Below are 19,878 nucleotides of genomic sequence, written 5' to 3'. Positions count from 1 at the left end.
AATAATAATGTTTGTTATGTAAAAGATAATATTTATGGTTTGGTTATTAAGTGAATGTTGGCACTAAAACAGCTAGGGCGTGTGAAAAAGGGTATGAAAACTCGGACCGTGATTGGTCGACAAAGTTTCTGGTTGCAGAGCTGCGCATGTCAACGTCTCGCTGAAGCCTCGCTTTGAATTGAACAAGATGGCGGACAGCAGAACCGCGTCCGTTGAAATCAGGAGTTTGGAATAACAAACTGTGCCTGTCAGAAAGTATTTCACTCCGGGCACGGTGTGGCAGCAAAACATTTTGTGTGTATGCAATCTGAAAATACTACGTAGGATCAAGATGGAGGCTGGGGAACTGGAGTTTTTGAGGGACCAAGGTAAGTGTCGTAAACTTGTAAGTTCTCACGTAAACTCAAAACTGGCATGACTGGGCCGTGTGTACGCGGCGGGCCGGGTCCGTACACACACCTCCCCACTCGGCCTCCCCACTGACGTTACGCTGTACTCGCTCCCGGTCGTGTCATGCCGGCGGCCTCTGCCAATAGGAAAAGTTTCCGTATGGCGCCACCACTTTTTCGTTCGTATGAAGTAAGAATTAGGGCCTATACTAATCGAATGAGATACGATGGCGCCTAGCCCACCTTGTTGAGTTGTAAATGGCTCCGCTTGTATTTTAACATCGGTCGCACCAGTGTAGTGGCGACAGTGATGAGACCGATGTTAAATTAAAAGCGGAGCCATTAACAGCTCAACAAGGTGGGCTACGATGCGCCATACGATACGGAAAATTATCCGAATATTTGATTTGGTTGGGGCATTTGGGCCATCTTCGAAATTGATCGATTATAATAAAAATAATAACGAAGTCTTATAATAATAGCGCACATATCTACCAGTCAAGGCGCTGAGTATCCTGGTGTCATGTGTTTTCAGTAGGATAACAGGAAAATTGTTCACAATCAAAAACTAACTTCTTTTTTTTCAAATCATCTATCAAATTTTTTAACAATAACACTTTCACTTCATGGTGTGTTGAAATTTTTCTAATGTAGACTTAATATTTATTACATTTATCGGAATTTATTACAGTATGCAGTAAATCAAAAAAAAAAATTGTTGAATGAAACTCAATCTCGCAGATAATTATTTTATTTTTAACTTTCGAGGTTGGATGATGTTTCTTTGACTCATTTGAATGTTGGCATAATAATGCACTAGTGCTTAGTACCAAAAATCAATCATTTTATAAATGTTTGAGCATAACCAACGACAGGAAACTTTATTCTCAGCATGATTAAGCCTGATGAAAATACAGACCGTGAGTAAACTGCATAGCTTCTGTCACCGGTGCAGCTTGCACAACTTTGCAGTAAACGGGAATCAAAGTTGGGGACTGAAAACATATGAGGGTTGATATTGTATGACGCTACGATATATACAAACTTTCAGAAAAGTTTATGATTGTATTAATTAAACTGTAAGTAAATTGTAACTTGAGGGTGACCTCTAAAAAATGGTAATCGGGGGAGGGGGTGGGGGCCGGAATGGAGAAAATTTAATAACTCTACTAACTCTACTATAACAATATTAATAAGGAAACCAGTCCTGCACGCCTAGTGCCCTCCTCAAGCTCACTGTAAAAGATGGCTTTTGACTGGTCTCTCGTCGTCGGTCATTCTGTGGATGTGTCCTATCCATCTCAGATGGCACAGCATCCAAACTATCTCAATGTCATCGACCTTTGCCACCATCAAAATGTCATCATTTGGAACAAAACCATTCCATCTGATCCGGAAACTTTGGCAAAGGTGACTGAGGTCACGGCTGTCAAAAATCTGTTCTCTCAGGTGCCCAAAGGCACAGGACGCAGCCTGGATCCTGCTCTTGAGTGTGTAATTCATCTGGCAGTCGGCAGATAGATGGCTCCCTAGGTATTGGAAGTGGTCAATGTTTTTGAGTGGCTGACCATCAATCTCAAAGGTGACGTCTGGACCAGTACACATAGTCACAGTCTTGTCTTTGTTGATGTGTAGACCCATCTGAGACGCTTCGGCATTGTAGAGCATAACGTAAGCAGACGTTGTAAATCATTCAGGTTGTCACAAAAGGTTGCAATGTCGTCAGTTATAAATAATAATGCTTTTATAATGCGTCGTCACTCTAGTTTACAACACCCTGTTCAAATGAACTAAGAATTTCTTAAAAACAAAGTATCAGATAATTGTGAAAAACTGGAGCAGCGTCTGTTTCTGAACAACTTTCCCATTAGCCAGCTAAAAACTGGTGACACAAGCAGGGTAGTTGTTGTGCCATTTTGAATCGATGTATTTTTGATCACCCATTTTTATTCCCATTTACCAAGACATGGCGCAAAATCTATGGTGATTTAAATTAATTAAAGCTGCAGGCACCATTCCTTGGCATGAGTGCAAAAAGTTGCAGTTACATGTACTTCATATCTCAGTGTGTCAGTGTCTTTAAAAGCAAGATACTACGTTTAGACAATTTCAAACTCGCGCGTTATGAATGTAAGTGCTACATGCATTTCAGGAAATAAACAGAATTTGTTTGCAGCACTTCGTTGATCAATTCAGTGTGTTTTAGTTTGATCAACATTCATGAATTTGAGCTTGAGTTTCTCAAACTCATACCTTGCGTACACTCCGGGTAGTCATGCTTGAGCACTCGAGAAGGTTCAGAAGTAGTAGGACCAGGCAGTGTCCTTTAAGCCCGGTTACGTACTTCCTGCGAAAGCGAATTTGACGTGAATTTGACGTTACAACCTCCTTTCGCACCAATATTGGCAAGTGTGTTGAGCAGAGTTCAACTGCTGCGAATTATTCCTGCGAATTTGTGGCGTCAACATTCAAAATCGCATTCGCAGTCGCAGGAAGTATGAACCGGGCATAGTTTTGGGCCATTAAACTCACAATAGGAGACTTTCTGGGATGAGAAGGTGACAGCAGACTTACTGGGTAAAGCCATTGTTCTCAGCATTATGCGCATGTTCAGAACTACGAAAACAATGGAAATTTACCTGGTAAGTCTGCTGCCAGCGTTGGAAAGTCTCCAATTTGACAGGTTCGGCAGTCTTGTGTGTTTCCATTTAATAAGTATACCTCACTTAAAAATGTTTTTTAAATTATTTTTTATTATTATTATTATTATTAGTATTAAGTTTTATTTTTACAAGCTTTCACCATGTGTACGTAAGTACCTGTAAATAGGTCAGCCCTTGTTCTGGATAAAACTTGATTTTTTTTTCTCGAAAGGATCAAATATTATGCCTGATACAAGTTGTCATGTGCCAATTTAACTAACTGTTGTACTGCTTTCAGGCATACAGCATGACAGTGTCCATACTTACTTCTCTTTTAAAATTAAATGTGGTGCACATGGTAATCACAAACCATGGAGGCATTAAATAAAACTTCAATATATTGCATCAAATTATAGCCTGTGGAGTCCATTGTTAAAATGCCATTGTCTGCATACAGTTACTAATGACATCATCCAAGCGTGGCTAATGCTTTACGTGAAGAGCAGGTGCAGATTGGCATTGCTACCCACCTCTCCTCAAGTAGTAACCATGGTGATTGGACGCAGTGTAATAATGACCTTGTGATTGTCATTTTTGAGTCTTGGTCACGGAGAGACTTGTCAACCTCAGGATACAATCAATAATGCATGGAGCATCTCATCATTCACAACCGAGATGGATTGCAAAGTCATTTTCCGGCTGGGGATTACTACATGGCAATATCGGCATACATGCAATTGGGGTTATTAGATCGGTAGCTTCATGGTAATACATAGTGCATTGGATGGAAACTGTGTGTGCAAATTGTACCTGATGAGCATCTCTCAGAGTCAATCGTCAAATTTGGACGACATCAAACTCAAATACCAGTTGCTTCAAGTTTTCTATTTAACTGTGTGGAACCAATAATTGCTTGCACATGTTTACTAAAGTGCCCGGTATGTTCCAAAGAAGTTATTATTTTTCTGAAATCTTTATTATCTACCATGTCTACATAAAAACTAACAAAATAACTTACTTGACTGAAAGCACATCACGTATCCACTGAAATTGTTTCGCTGCCGGACGTTGTTTCATTTTAAAGAAAGGTGGGGTTTTGTATCACTTTATAGCGATCGTCGACCAACCGTTGTTTGAATATCAGTTTTTTTTTACACACTGACTTTTTACACAACAAGATCTCTCTGACAGTTTAAAATTGTCACAGTTTGCTCTATTCTCAACAGTTACGGACTGACAGATGACAGGTCGTTGGAACTATATTTCATTGGCATATTAAATGTTATATTACGCTTCTTTACTGTTTCTGTACCTTTTAGTTCGGCGCTTGAATGCAGAGCTGCAGCACTACCAGGAGAGGTTCATTGCCTTAAACGAAAGTGAAAAGGTTTGTGAAAAAATACTGTGATAAATTTGGGGAAAACCCTTCCAACCAACTCAATTGTTGATATTAGATGTGTTAGACCAATTCAAGCGTGCAAGTGCTGCACGCTGCCTGTGGCTGAGCCGCCATTGCTGGGTCAGGGTAGCGCAATGTTTTGTACACAAGAACATGGCAAAGTTGTTGTCTTTTTAACTTTTTATGCAAACTACGGCCGTGTCCGAAACGACGACTTCGGCTACAGCTACGTCCAGATCAGCGCGTCTACCAGTGTTGAAGAATAGGCAGACGCGCGCGATCTAGCCGTAGCTCTAGCCAAAGTCGCCGTTTCGGACACGGCCTAAGTGTCTTCCTCATTACTCAATGATGTACACACTCTCCCTCATAGGACAGTATGACAAAATCATTTGGAATGTACCTTTGAGAAACTAAACAGAAAGTGAATGCTGAAATTCTGTCGAAAAACCTTGCTGATGCAGCACATTTTACAGACCCTGCCATGCAGTTTCTGCGTCTATCTCACTCACATAGTACTTTACATGTACTTTACAAAAAGCTTAAGTTCAGTGAAGTGAAAGGCCTGAACAATAATAAAAACAAGAATTGTCTGTTTAGTTTATTTACCTGTTTTCATTCCAGGCAACTTTACAAAAACCAGGAGATCCTCCAGCTCCATGGCTGACCAGCAAAAAGTAAGCAAATCAAGCTCCTGATTTAAAATTATTCCCCCAAGTTTCTGTTCAACTTTTTGTCCTCTCTAAAAGATTTGACCATTTCTCTTGTGTATAATTTTGAACCCGTTGTAACGACATATGAAAACAATTAAAAACAAAACATAATTGTGTGAAGTTCAAGTTCTGGTGTGTAAGTCATTGGAGTGTGGGTTCGAATCTCGTTCATGCCACTTGTGCTCTTGAGCAAGATGCTTTACTATAGGCCCTAATTGCTTCTCTCTACCCAGAGATAAAAGTATATTGGTAGAGTATGATATTGTGTTAGAAAAAGCCTTTGGAGCGCTACGGCAGCTTGGGGCTGTACAACCACCTGGGAGCTGAGAAAGATTACAGGAATGTTATTGGCCAATAATAATTGTTGTTAAATGCGCTATATAAAGACTAGTTATTATTACTATTATAATTATTTACTTGCAGTTTGTTATCACCTCTTATTGCTGAGTATGACCATCAACTAGCATCACTTCGTAAGCAGCTTAACACATACAAGGTATGTTAGGTCTAGAATTAGAAGGAGGCCATGGTCTCTATGCCCCTGGTCTTGGCCTTTGTGCCCATTCAAAACTTTCCCATAGACTTTAAGATTTTCCAATGTCAGTACCCATTGCAAAATGGAAATGGCCTTGCCCTCTCAATGATGAAATCCATGCCTTGTATGTAGTCGCCTTTTTTTGTTTAATTGTTCAGATGTCTCAAAGTTACGAAACTCTATTGGGACACTTCTGGAAAAATGAAAGCGATAGTTTCTGTTTGCATTGTTCTTAAACAAGACTCTTTTCAGCGCTCTTGTTGTTATTTACAAATTTGTCTAAGCTAATGAGGCATACACAAACAAATACATTGTGTGTAAATAGAAAACTAGTTTTTACGACATTGAACGATTTTATTCTTGTAATATATGGGGATTAAACCTGCAGCATATCTTCACATGTTTCTTGACCCCCCAACTGGCAGATCATGGGCGGACAGTAGCAGTGAAGCAATGCACAGTGTTCTAATGAGTGGAGTAATCTCTCTTGTTTTCAGGTAGAACATTTGGAGTTAGCAGGAAAGATTGACAGGCTTGTGAATGAAAACAACAGGTAATTTGCGTGTGTGAATGTTACGTATTACCTTGAGACTTGTGTGCATATAGGAATTCATCAGACTAGAGCTCAATCAAAAATCAAACTTTTGAACAATTAACATGTGGAATCTCTGCACAACAGACAACAGTGTTTGCACTCGATTCTTCAATGACATTACATAAAGTTTCCACAAGTATTTTCATCGACACAAACAATGATAATAACCAGTCACTTCGGAGGACATCATTATGTGCAAAACTCGCAAGCAACAGGCAAGGGCATCTTTTAAACTGGCATTCAAGTTTCTGTGTGTGTTTCGCAACTTTTTGTAATATAACATTGTCTCAACATTTCTTGCAACCTGTTTTTGTTGAGTAAAATTATTTCTGCGCACAGTATGTTAGTAACGTAATTCTAAATGAATGTATTTCCAGGTTGCATCGTGAATTGAAATCCAGCATAGAGGGTCAGTTGGAGGCGGTACAGCAGGTCTCCAGAGCAGACACCAGCGTACTGGAGGAGCAGAAGCTCATCGAGAATCTACAAAAGCAGATAACTCTTCTTACACAAGTATGTTAAAAATTCAGTTCAATTATTAAGCTCAACTTATTAAAAATGCACACTATTAGTATTAGAAACATACTGATCCAAACGTTGAGTTGAAACCGCTGGTTCTTTTCAGAACCACCCCAACTCAATTAGAGATTATCGTTACATGGTGATACCACAAACCTAACTAGATTGTATTTCCACCATGTAAAGTTTTTAATTCCTACTTAAACATACTATTGTTTCCAGTGTGCATTCTTACAATTAAGGCTCATATATTTGTAAAATGTACAAGAAAAAGTAAAAGATATTCAGAACTATAACAAGACATCAGGGCAAATCACACAGAGACAGAAATGTTTACAACCTTAAAAATATTAATACAAGGGTGGCCAACAAATAAATATCATCGAATGTAAAGGAGCAGTAAAAATACAAGGACAAAGGTGGCCTAAACAAAACTTTGATTGGATGCCAGCGAGCCAGGAAAAAAGGGTACAAAAAGCAAGGGATTATCTTTTGAATTTGGAGATGAATGTGTGTCTTCTTTCTTGTGATTACTCTACATAATATGTATCATTTCCCATATGACCAGTGTAATCTTTTGCCTGCCAGAAAGGCCCTGGAATGTAGACGGCCACTGTTTTTTTTGTAAACAACGGTTTCATGGCCTGTATCATAATCTGTTATTACATTGTTTGCTTGGTAAAAACAAAATAAATTTGCCAAACTCTTTGAACTTAAAGCCATTATACACTTTCGGTAAACAGTATTGTCCAAGTCCCACACTTTGTGTATCACAACTTATATATAAAATACCAAACCTGTGAAAATTTAGGCTCAATCGGTCATCGGAATCGGGAGAAAATAACGGGAAAACCCACTCCTGTTTTCGCGCATTTCGCCGTGTCATGACATGTGTTTATAATAAATCCGTAATTCTCGCTAACGAGAATTGAGTTTGTTTTAATGTTCTCTCAAAAAGTAAAGCATTTCATGGAACAATATTTCAAGAGAAGTCTTTCACCATTACCTTCTGTAAACCCTGTCAATTATTTGTAAATCTGTGATTTTTTTTTATTTTTGATGTACCGAAAGTGTATAATAGCTTTAAAATCACCACACATGTTTTGTAATGAAAGACCATTGTTATCACTGAGTGTACCCCAGCATGCATAAAATAACAAATCTGTAAAAAATTTGAGTCAATTGGTCATCAAAGTTGAAGATAATATTGAAAGAAAAAACACCCTTGTTGCATTGTGTGCTTTCAGATGCCTAAAAACAGGTCTGAACTTGTATTTTGAAATTTGAGTGAGAAATTACCTCTGTCAAGCCTAGTATCTTTTGCACACTTTTTTCACAGGAGAAGGATTCAGCTGTGGAAATGTGGCAAGAATCGGTTCTGGAAGTGGACAGACTTGCAAAGGACCATAGAGTAAGTTAACTTTTAAAATGGGAAAATGCATAGTGTAGGCCTGCATGTATCATTTTTGAAAGGGCAAGGGCACCAAGGCATTTTCTCCTTGGTGTAAAGGGCCCTATTGTAAATTTCTACTGGAGTTTTAAGGATAATCGCCTTCGGTGCCTCTGTGAAGTGTTGATTGTTTGTACTATCGCTTATATAACTTGACTACTTTTCAATCTGTAGGATCTACTGAGCAGTACAGAGGCCCAGACTCAAAGATTTCAAGCAATTCAGGTAACTTTGGTTTGATGTAAGATTCCCGTTGTGATTACTCAATTGAATAATTTATGTGTTTGTTAGTCAGTTTGATGCTGAATTTATCATTTATCATTTAACGACCACAAGAACTTGGCATCCTCATAAAAAGGGCACTACATCTTTGTGGCAGTGCAAAAAGAATATATCTCGATTTACGAAAACCTCATATCTTGCACAAAAAAGATGCGTAAATTTGTTTTGTATTGCGTGTCTATTTGTTTTTTGTGTAAATTTGGCCTTTTGTTTATAGCAAGATACAACATTTTGACACATTCAAATACACAAACAATGTAAGTGGGGTGTCGTGGCCGAGTGGATAAGAGCACCGAATCAAGCTCTGATGCTTCTGTTCAGCGGAGTGTGGGTTCGAATCCCGGTCGTGACACTTGTGTCCCTGAGCAAGACACTTAACTATAATTGCTTCTCTCCACCCAGGGGTAAATGGGTACCTGTGAGGGCAGAGAAGGTTCTTGTGATTGGTTTAGCCGAGTAGCGCATATATTGTGCACAAGCTGTATACTCCCCAGGGAGCTGAGATGATTTAAGGAATGATTTAAGGCCCAGTGACCAGGGGTAATAATGTCGGAAGCGCTTTGAGACGCCCCTCGGGCGTGAAAAGCGCTATATAAAAACGGTCTATTATTATTATTGTTATTTAAGTGACACTTTAATAGATTTTTGCACTGACACAACGATTTGCAATTCATCTCATTCATAGTTAACTTTTTATTTTGTGTCCTCAGGAGAAAGGTTCAGCTATGATGAATCAGAATCAAGGTTTGGCTACTAGCAATCAAAAACTTGAAATGGTAAGCGCAAACTCTTAACTGTACCAATAAATCATTGTGGTATGTGTGTGCTTTCAATACGAATAAAAGGCATCAGGCCTGAAGTTGTTGAATTTGAGTGAGAAATAACCTCTTTCCCAAAACTTATGTTACTTCAGAGGGAGCCGTTTCTCACAATGTTTTATATTATTAACAGCTCTCAAATGCTCATTAAAGTTTTTATGCTAAGGATTATTTTGAGTAATAACCAAAATTGTCCAGTCAGCCAGTGGCTTTACCAAGAGATTTTAAGAGAGCACTTTTTGAATTTGTGATCATCAGGCCAGTCAGCATTTACAGCAGGTGATTGCATCTCAGTCTCAGGAGCTGGAGTCACTCCGAGATCACTTAAAGAAATCCCGGGCTGACCTGAGAACAGCCAGCCTACAACTTGCAGACGCCAGGAATACGTCCGACCAACTCAAGGAGGAAAAACAAATCAAGGTAAACTTGTAGGATTGGAAACTTTTTGAGGTTTTCAGAGTTTTGAGGTTTTCAAAGCACCATGTTTAAATCTCTTTTAGTAGTGTTAGTGTTGAAAAGAACTGGTGATTGACAACCGAAGGTTTCGATCAGTATGCTCTGATCGTCTTCAGGAGGATACTGGATGCTGCATAAGTACCGCCTTGTAACTAGTAGTTGGGCTTGGTTCAATGGTGAGTGAAGGCAGGAACAGGATAAGCTGGGCTTACTCGGTGAAGCTTGTAGGCTGGGGCTGGAAACTAAACTGAATCAGTTGGTGACAAGCACAGGGAAGGAGAGGGAACCTACAAGGAGACTGAGGGTATAGATGACCCAATCTATGGAGTAGGGACCTCCCCTACTCCATAGATTGGGTCATCCCTGAACGGACAACGCTACATTTTGGCACGAATGGCTAGTGTGTAAAGCACTCACTTCTCACCAATTCTCACCCTTATCATCGGTCTCGTTATGCTTTACAATATTGACAGTCAGGTTGGTGTAGTGGTGTCTTGCCCTGCTTTCCACCTCTAGGACCCAGGTTTGAATCCCTACGGGGACACTATGTGGATTGGGTTTTCAGTCCCAACTTGACTGCATGGGTTATCCCTGGAATCATTCTGTGGGGTTTTCTTCCCACATCTAACCCTGAAATTTCTTCATTGTTTCCTCACTTCTTGTTTGGCTCTATTAAGGACATTGAGAATATCTTATCCAAATCCAAATATCTATGTTGTTTCAACGTAGGAAAGGGAAACACAGCAGGCCAAAGGGAGAGAGGAATCCGCTGATAACAGACTGACCCAACTACAAGCCATTGTTATGGACCTAGAACACAGGTAAGAAAGAAAGTTTTGTACTGGTTTCTCATGTCTGGGGCCTAATAGACCCTTCCCATATATGTAAGTTTCACACAGTGCATACGCTCTAACATTCTGAATGGCAAAATAAGGGAACATCGGGCTGTTTTTGCATCGGGATATTGGCGGCGTGACGCAGATGCGATTGTGCATATGCTGAGTGCACATCTCAACGGCTTTATCCAACCATTAAGCAACCAATAGGGTCTATACACATGCGTGAATGTAATTAACATATTTCGTTGGAAGGGTCTACTCCATAGAGCTGCTTTAGCACAAAATCTAGCTTAGCACAACAACAGTTTGCTCAACAGAATACGGATAACAGCCAAAGTACCATTTATTGTATACTACATGTATTTGTTAGTGGTATTCTTGCTCATTTTTACTCTGCAGAAAATGTAAACCAAGTATTTTCAGCTTATGTGGTTCTATGAAATTGCCCCCAGATTTCTTTACTCTTTCACATGATACATGAGCAGTGTCGCACAATTTTTGTAGAGTGCAAAACAACAACCAAAATCAAGGAATAAAAAATGTAGAAAATATAACTACAAAATTGACACAAGTATCAAAACATTCCATGATCATTTCCAAAGGTTTACAATTTCAAAAAGTCTAGCATCCTACATGTGTACTTCCATTTTCAGAGGGTTGATTCGAGTACTGGCAGTGGTGTCACTCAAATTAAATTATCAAATCACTCCATTGCCTTCATTTCAAACTCCTTTAAACTCCTGAACACAACTGTTCAAGATTAAACAATAACAAACTGGCATTTCTCCTTGCATTTCTTATCATAGATTAACCAATTTAGCGGAAGATAATGCCAAACTGCTTGTCACCAAGAAGGAACAGGAAGAGCGAGTCAAGTCATTTCATCACAAATGGTAAGTTTTAATTAAACATCAGGATTTTTCTTCTTTATGGTATGAGTGGGATTCATTGTATTCCCCTTGCACAAACATCACACTGCCGCTGCGCTGGATTGTGGAAGTTGGCTCATTTAAAGGTACAGACGCTGCTTCACCTGAAATGCCAGCTATACTGTATAAACACATAGGGCGTTGACTCCCCAAATTGTACCAAAGATTAGTGATGATGGCGTCAGGTGACAAATTATCCAAACCATATTACCCTGAGGGGAATCCTGTCTCAAAATAGTTGATTCCATCAACAGAGCTGCCACTTCTCCTTGATTCTGCAGAAAGTTCCCTGAAAATAAACCAATCTTTCCATGTTCTGATGAAGAAATTTTAAAATCTCCCTGATTATGGATAATTTATCCCCATTTTATTGAATGTAGTTTGTAATATCTCCCCGACTGTTTTACAAAATCTTCCTGATTGCAAGATGAAAAGGTTGGTACATGTAGCTCTGTATCAACAGCTGCATTGCTTCTCAAAGGATGCATATTATCTGCATGTCTGTTGTTTGTTCATGTTGGATTCATCAGTGGCTGACTTATTATCATCTTCAGGAGCCATTATCACTCCATTTGTTTGTTACTTATTTATTTAGTGGTAAAGCAGAGAGGCGTGAGCATGAAGCACTGGCTCAGGTTCGAGACAGCATCCAGATGGTAGAGAATGCTCTCTTGGAGAAGGACGAGGTATGTGACAGGAAGAGAGGTTTCTACGAAAAATTGTATTTTGAGTTTCACAGTATTTAGCATCTGTAGCTTCATTGTAGACTGTGCAAGTCTTGCGCATATTCAAACTTCTTGGACCATGTTGGTCCCAACCATAATGAGTTTTACATGATTCAACAAATAAGCTAGTTCAAGTAGTTTATGGCAATACAACTCATATCACATTGTTGGGAAAGTAAATATTAGCCTTGAATTGAAGTATAGGAAAGTACAGTAAATTTAACAAAGTAAACCTGAGAATAATATTTACCTCCTTTTCGTTCACTTGTAAACAATTAAGAAATAAGCCAAATGTATCCTTTACATGCACCTAGAGCACAGGTGGTTGGAACAACTAGCCCTGTTAAATTGGTATTGACCCCTTGCAGTTGCTGAGCGAACCTCCGCAAAATGCGTGTACATGTACGTGTACATATTTCTACCATTTTGGGGGTCATTTTCTATATGTAATTTTGACACCAAAAATAGTAGACAGGGTAGGTACACTGCTCGTCTTGCAAGGGTGTCAATACTCTCCTGCCCCACTAGCTCTTGCTACAAAATGAAGTGGTTAAGAATGGAGGTACAGGGTCACTGAACCTCGTCATAGATTGCCATTTAGTAGGAGTTTTTTATGCATTACTAGGCACTTGTGCGAGAGCAGCAAAAGACTCAGGAGTTAGGTCGACTCCAGGTGGCGCTGTCTAAGCTGATCAATGAGGCAGGCAAGAGGACCAGGCTGGAGGTGGATAATGTCAGGAAGCAGTGTAATACCAACATCGGCAAACTCATGGAGGAGATTCAGAGTCTGGAGATGGTAAGTGGATCTACTGTAGGTTTTTTCCATCCTTGTTTCATGCCTATAAACAGTTGTAAATTGAGCAGACTTTTGGCTGCACGGGTGCCATAAAATAAATAAATTGCCCCAAACACCCTGCATGTTACTCCTGGCCCTAAACTGCCTTGCCTGTTACTGCTCGCCCTAAACCACCTTGCCTGTTGCTCCTCATTTTGTCCCCAACCGCCCTGCCTGTTACTCCTGGCCTCACACTGCCCTGCCTGTTACTCCTCAAACTGCCCCTGAAAATAATCACAATGGAAGTCATCAAGTAAGGTTTCTAGGTACAGTAGAAAATCTTGTCTCTTTTCGTGCCGTCTTCATGGAATACATGATTTGATGTTTATTTGGTTGAAAGGTTAAATATAATATGCACAACTATCCAAATAGTAGCTCAGCTCTTACTCATAATTCTGTAAAAAAAAATTTTAGAACTTGGGATGCTTGTTGCGCCCTACTGAAAGCCCAAACCAAAGGTGCCTGTGTAGATGGCGTCTATCCAGAACTATCTATTGGGTTATAGAAGTATTTGTTTGTATGCCTCTCTCTTTTGTTTTTCTTTTCAGGAAACTGCAGAAAAACAAGCAGAAAACGAGAGAGCAATGAGGGAGAAAAGAGCAGTGGAACAAGAACTTGAGACTGTAAGTCGTTGCACCTTACCGTAGTACATGTACATCTCAATATTCAACCAAAATTGTCTTAAACCTTTTCTCGATGTAGTTATTGTGGCGAGTTGTGGCCGAGCACTTTTGAGCACCGAACTCAAGCTCTGGTGTCGGCAGAAAGGTTTTATAGCACCCAAGGATAAGAATGTTGTGTCTATTCTTAATGCTAGGTATATAGAGAGGGTGCCAAGGGTCCTGATGACCATCTATACCAAGAGCTACAAGGACGTCTTAATATCGCAGAGAGGATGCGAGCTGAGGCTATGGTACAGGTGCAGAAACTGGAGAAAGCTATGCACAGAACACAAAACAGGTAACATTTCAAATGTACTGTTTAATAGATGTTAATTTTGCATCAGAGATAAAGAACATTGTTTGGTTTTATTGCCCTAAAGTGTTTGAGTATCTTTTGTGTGACTCAAAACACAAACGTCCACAGATTTACATTGAACTGACATGGTTTAAAGATGTACAACGGATTTACTTGACTCTCAGATTTTCACTTTTTCAAACACTTTATGACTAATGATTCTGAAACCAGTATACAGTGCTTAATGCACATTAGTATGGGTAAGAATAAAATTGAAAAATACTTTTCAAGTACATTGCTGCTTTTGTTAAAGGCTAAACAAGTTGTCTGGAGTGCACCTTACAACCTGAACATTATAATAATAATAATAATAATAAACTACAGCATTTATAAGGCGCACTTTACTGAAAAGGAGAAACATTCAAAGGCGCCGGTCAAGTTTTGTCAAGATGTTGGAAAGCAAGCAAGAATAAGTGTGTTTTGAGTTTCTGCTGGAAGAGAGTGATGTTGTGTATTTGTCTGAGGTAATCCGGAAGTGAGTTCCAGAGTCTTGGTGCTATGTTGGAGTAAGCCCTATAGACACTTTATACTCTTTCATTAACACACAGTCATGAAGAGGAGAAATCCCAAAGCCTCTTGATCAATGAGCAGCTGAAACAGCGACTGGACAAAGTGTCTAAGGAATGTGAAGCCATATCTGAGGAGCGGCTACGACTGACGGAGGTCGTTGATGATTATAAGAAACGTCTCCTTATGGCCCAGAAAGAGAAGAAGGGAGCCGAGAGGAAATGCCTGACACAGGTATGGATAGAACTTTTAACAGCAAACTATGGTTGTCCAAGTCTTATGGGAATTAAAAAAGCAACTATCAGGGTAGTGATTTCTGCGTGTTTAACTGGAAATCCATTTTTTTTCCATAGTTAAGATAACATTTATAACAACATGAAGATAGGACACCCCAGATTGCAGGGTATAGTAGGGCTTTTAAACCAAAGATAAATGTATGAAAGCAGGCTTCGTGGTGGCCTGTGTAAATCTTCTTTAGATTGAAATCAATAAATTGAAATCAGTCATTTGTTATCGATATTTTAAAATCAATAATTTAAAATCAGTAATTTGAATCAACAATTTGGAATCTCCTATTTGAAATCAATAATCTGAAATCAATAATTTGATCTTAAGATGACGGGGGTTAACCAGGAGATGAGTCAGATGAGGGCGGAGTATGAAGCCAGGCTGGAGGGCGTGGAGCAGGGAAGCAACCGCGCCATGAAGGAACTCAGAGAAATGTTGTCAGCTCAACAAAGAATGAGTGCCAAGTAAGAGCAGCTTGACTAGTGTGCATAGTGGTTAGGCCGTGCTCTAATTGGCGGCTACACCTTTAGTATTGCTATGGCTATATTGCCACACCATTTTTCATTGAACTAAGTATGTCCTAATAAGCAGGTAGTCTTAGCCGTAGCTGTAGCCACTAATTCTGATACTGCCTTACATGTACATGTAGTTCAACACAATTATGAGTGTCGCAATAGTAACAGCAAAATACATTTTCAGATATACTCAATTCTTCACATCAAAAATTGATAGTTCATTGTCATCTCCTTCATGTCCTTGGCATAAGATTTCATGTGGTCTTACATTGAACTGTAAACTCAGGGAAATCCCTGTGAAGTAAATTGTGTATTTTTAGTATAGTTTCCTTTCTCCTGATAAATTATGTTTCCTGCCGATGACTAGAGCAAGTTAGTCCAAACGTTGAGACCAATTAAGAACTCACTCCGTGGTAGTTAAGTTAATAACACAAAGTCCCCTTGATCTACTGAAGCAAAGTAATAGTCCAGTCTTTTCAGAGCTGAGAAGTCTCCCAAATTCCCCAAATCTTCTCTGTGGTAGTAGAATATAAAGCAAGACAAGTTCTCAATTAAGTAACTTATTGCTGTTTCTTTCTACTTTAGATGGAGGGAGGAGTCCAAAACACTTGCCAAGAAGTTTGAATCAAAAGTCAATGACCTAAGGTTAGTTTTTAAATAACAGTAAGTATGTAATCCCACAGGGCTGTATTCATGATCCTGTTTATTAGATGTGTCGTGTTGTGGCTGAGCTGTCAAGCAAACTGGACTCAAGCTCTGGTGTTTCCAATCAGCAGAGTGTGGGTTCGAGTCCCGGTCTTGACTCTTGTGCCATTAAGCAAGGCACTTGACCATTATTGCTTCGTCCTTCTAAAGTGTGGAAAGCCATAGTGTTACGTGTACATAAGGCATGTAAGAACCCAGTACACTTATTACGAGAGGAGGTTCTTCCAGGTGTTTTTGATATGGTTGGCTGCAGTGCCACAAACAAACTTTTTAAAAAACCCTCTAAAAACAATGTTTGCCTTAGTCTTTTGGAATGGGTTTTTAAGTTATTGTTTTCCAAAAAAGCCCTAAGCATAACAATACAAACTAGCTACCATCTCCTGACCCAGCTCACAATTGTATTTTATTTTTGTATTGAGCTCTCTGTTTATGCTTTGTTTGTTATTTTACCTTTACAGATCAGAGATTTCAATGCATAAAAGTCGCTCAGAAGAGCTGACGACACAGCTCGGTCAACAGAGGGCACTGTTCCTGGAGGTAGAACAGAATTTAGATTCAGGGCTCAAATTATATGGGAACATCCACAAGCCGATAGGGGCTGGGTTTTTTTATTTTTACAAAACCAGAATCAAAAATAGAAGAAAAAGAATTATTACAGTTCAATATTTTAACATTTGAACAAGCACTGGGAGAAAGTTTATCTCTTGTGTCTGATGGGCAAGTTTATATCGATTCTCAACAGAAGATACTTATCAGACGCACTCTAACAGCAATTGTTTATTTTTTAAAGATGTCATATATGCAGAGTTAGGTTTTCTGACTCGCTAATTCAAAATTTCTGGACTTTTCTCAGTAGTAAGAATACTGGCCTGACACTAAATTCACTGGCTACTGGCCCAGCAGTCCAGTGTAACTTCCAAGCACTAAGATCATAATTTCAGCTTTTTGTTCTTTATAATGTGTTGTCACTTTTTGAACTTCAGAGTGAACAGAGACAGAGTGGAGAAGCAAGCAACCTACGTAAACTCAACCAAAAACTTGCTGATACAGAACTCAGGGCTGCTACAGCAACCAAAAAGGTACAAGTAGTTAACTTTCACACCAAAGAATTTGCTTTCTCAATTTATTGGTTTTGTTTGAAGCAAATAGGAACAATTTCTTCATTAAAAACAACCAAGAGATATAATGACGATAATCAGCATATCTGTTTTGTTACCCAGCTTTCTGAGCAGTTGTTGAGAGAGAAGAGATTGCTACAAGACAGGAAACACTTACAGAATGAACTGGAGAAGCTGAAGCTAGAAGCCAGTAGGACAAACAGGTGAGTTGGCTCGATTTATAAGATCAACAAATATTGATTGGCTACAGTGCTGTAACACTCTTACTTGGTACCTGTACTCGATTACTACTTGAGTATTGTTCTTACTCATTCTGCACCTTGAACACCCAGCAGGGTGGATATGTGCGCATTACAAGTCTTATTATTATTATTATTATTATTATTATTATACTTGTATCGTACTAGGCTAGAAAAGTACTTGTACTTGAAATACAAACTCCATACTCGACTGAAAATCTGACAAAAATCCATGTCTTCAATACTCGACTGAAACTCTACTACAATTTTCATTTCTTGTGGTCGAAATGTCACTTTCCTTTTCAAGTCCCTTCATGTGCGTTTAATGCAAGGATTTGATGGATAGAGGAAGAAATCTCGTGAAAAAGTGAAATACGAGTTGTCTTTGATTTATTTGTGTTTTAAAGATCATAACAAGCACACACTACTGTCTAGAAATTAGAATTACAAAGACCAATACATTGTATTTATGTTCATTTTGTAGTTTTTTTGGACTTGAACTCATACTCCGAGATCTATGTACTTGCTACTCGGCTGAGGACTCAGTACTCAGATATCAGAATACTTAGTACTTGGACAATTGTACTCGTACTCGATGGTCCTAGTACTATTACACGAGTACAAATTGCTCTACGGCACTTTATACTCGAATCAAAAGTACTTGAATTAAATTTTTCTGGGAAGAGTGTGTGTTTTAGAAGAGATACGTGTAATTAAGTAGACCTTCAATGATGAATGTATGTCTGATTCTGATTTGTTCTGTTCTGTTTTATTATAGGCTATATTAACCATTTTGATTTAGGATTAAAAATATTTTCACCAATACCACTTAAGAGGTTCTGGATTTAAATCCCACCTGAGTCCAATCCTGTGGATTATTATTCTAAAGCACTGAGTATACAATACATTGCTTATCACACATCGGTGTAGCTTAATAAACAAGAGTATTATGTTAAATGTGTTCCTTGCTAGCTTGTGGACGAACCTCTTTGTTTTTAGTTCTTTCCTGTTGCAATTAGTGTTAAGTCAGGTTAGGACATCCAAAATTCTCAAAAAAATCTCTCGAGAATAAAGATTTGTGACTTAAAAATTTGTCTTTGCATTAAAGTGAAGTATGACCCAGCTTGTTAAAAATAAAAAATATAAATGTTTATGAAGTATTAACAAATTTTATTGAGCCTTAGTGTTATTAAACAGATGATAAAGAAACTTAGCACCACCCATTGTTTACATGATGAACAAAATACTTCAAAAATAAAATGATGTTTTTTATTTTCATTAGCTAATCTGTCTTTTACACACAAACGAAGATATGGTAGAGTGCTGTCACGTTAATCGGTTCAAATCTGCTCTAGCCAATTTTGTTTTGTTCAACTCGAAAATATAAAAAACAGGAGAGGGCAAAGTTACTTGGTGTTTAAGAAATTCAAGAAAACAAATTGCTTGGGTTTTTCTACTATTTCTACCATTCTTTCTAAACATACGTAAGAAACGTTTTTTGTTTGTTAAGATTATCTGAGCAAATCCACCTGTCGGACTTGGACACCAGGCAAGATGGCGGAGGAGGGTTAGCCTCCCATCGAATGCTGAACGGCAAATCAACGGTAACCTTCGGACACCATTATAACGTAAATGGCAATAACATCAATGGAGGGGCTGCGGCCAGTGGGGGCACCGGTAGCCATGCAAGCAGTGTCCGCAGCGTGCGGTCATCGTCATCGATTGGGAGTGGAAACTCTACCCCGGATTACCTCAAATGAAAGCTGACAGTAACAAACGTGATTGGACAAGGAGAGTTGAAAAGATAGATTGGCAGTCCTGTATGCCTCGTTTTTGAAAGGGCAAGGACACCAAGGCATTTTCTCCTTGATAAAGGGCACCCTTTGAGGAAATTTCTACTGTAGCATTTTCAGGGCACTAAGGCAATGACCAGGAGGCATGGAGTCAGTCGCCTTCATTGCCTCCGTGAAGTATTAGGCCTGAGATTGCACATGATGTCATTGACCACCATCTTTGATGAAACGTGTATTCGTGAAAGGCTATCATTGGCTGAGAGTTGTGTGCAGGGCGTACACGTATGCACTTTTCCATTGTTTATCATCAAATATGGCGGTCGATGACGCTATGTGCAATCCATCTATAGGGGTGGGAGGTATCTCTGTACATGGGCTGCAATTATTTAGTGTATGAGTTTTGTTCTTGTGCCTTTGTCAGTTGTTTTTTTAAAACTCTCAGTATTCAATTTCAAAAGTTGTAAATAGCTTGCTAAGTAAGATAAGAACCAACAAAAAAGACGAGCAGAGTATACTATTTGAATCTTCGAGACTACACAGGCTCTTTTCAGTGCCAGCAGTAAGTTACACTCC

The 19,878-nt window shown here is 39.0% G+C and overlaps 1 protein-coding gene across 2 annotated transcripts; it reads left to right on the top strand.

Annotated features, from left to right (window-relative positions):
- Positions 1-203: 203 nt before the first annotated feature.
- Positions 204-19,386, top strand: LOC117293754 (sodium channel and clathrin linker 1-like). 2 transcript variants are annotated; one of them, XM_033776180.1, is made up of 23 exons: positions 204-368; positions 4,351-4,418; positions 5,052-5,104; positions 5,564-5,636; positions 6,173-6,228; positions 6,648-6,783; positions 8,129-8,200; positions 8,414-8,464; positions 9,232-9,297; positions 9,598-9,759; positions 10,525-10,616; positions 11,441-11,527; positions 12,159-12,249; positions 12,914-13,084; positions 13,672-13,746; positions 13,941-14,083; positions 14,689-14,881; positions 15,263-15,399; positions 16,036-16,095; positions 16,614-16,692; positions 17,139-17,234; positions 17,376-17,476; positions 19,023-19,386. In XM_033776180.1, exons 1-23 carry the CDS (start codon positions 332-334, stop codon positions 19,270-19,272), a joined length of 2,349 nt encoding a protein of 782 aa, XP_033632071.1. In that variant the 5' UTR covers positions 204-331; the 3' UTR covers positions 19,273-19,386. The 2 variants fall into 2 exon arrangements, with proteins under 2 accessions (XP_033632071.1, XP_033632072.1); XM_033776181.1 differs by lacking the exon at positions 204-368 and adding an exon at positions 3,886-3,969.
- The last annotated feature ends 492 nt before the right edge of the window (positions 19,387-19,878 follow it).

Source organism: Asterias rubens, chromosome 8 (genome assembly GCF_902459465.1).
Source record: "Asterias rubens chromosome 8, eAstRub1.3, whole genome shotgun sequence".
NCBI classification, from domain to species: Eukaryota; Metazoa; Echinodermata; class Asteroidea; order Forcipulatida; family Asteriidae; genus Asterias; species Asterias rubens.
Note: the sequence above shows the minus strand (reverse complement) of the source record. Positions and strands in the feature narration are given on the sequence as shown.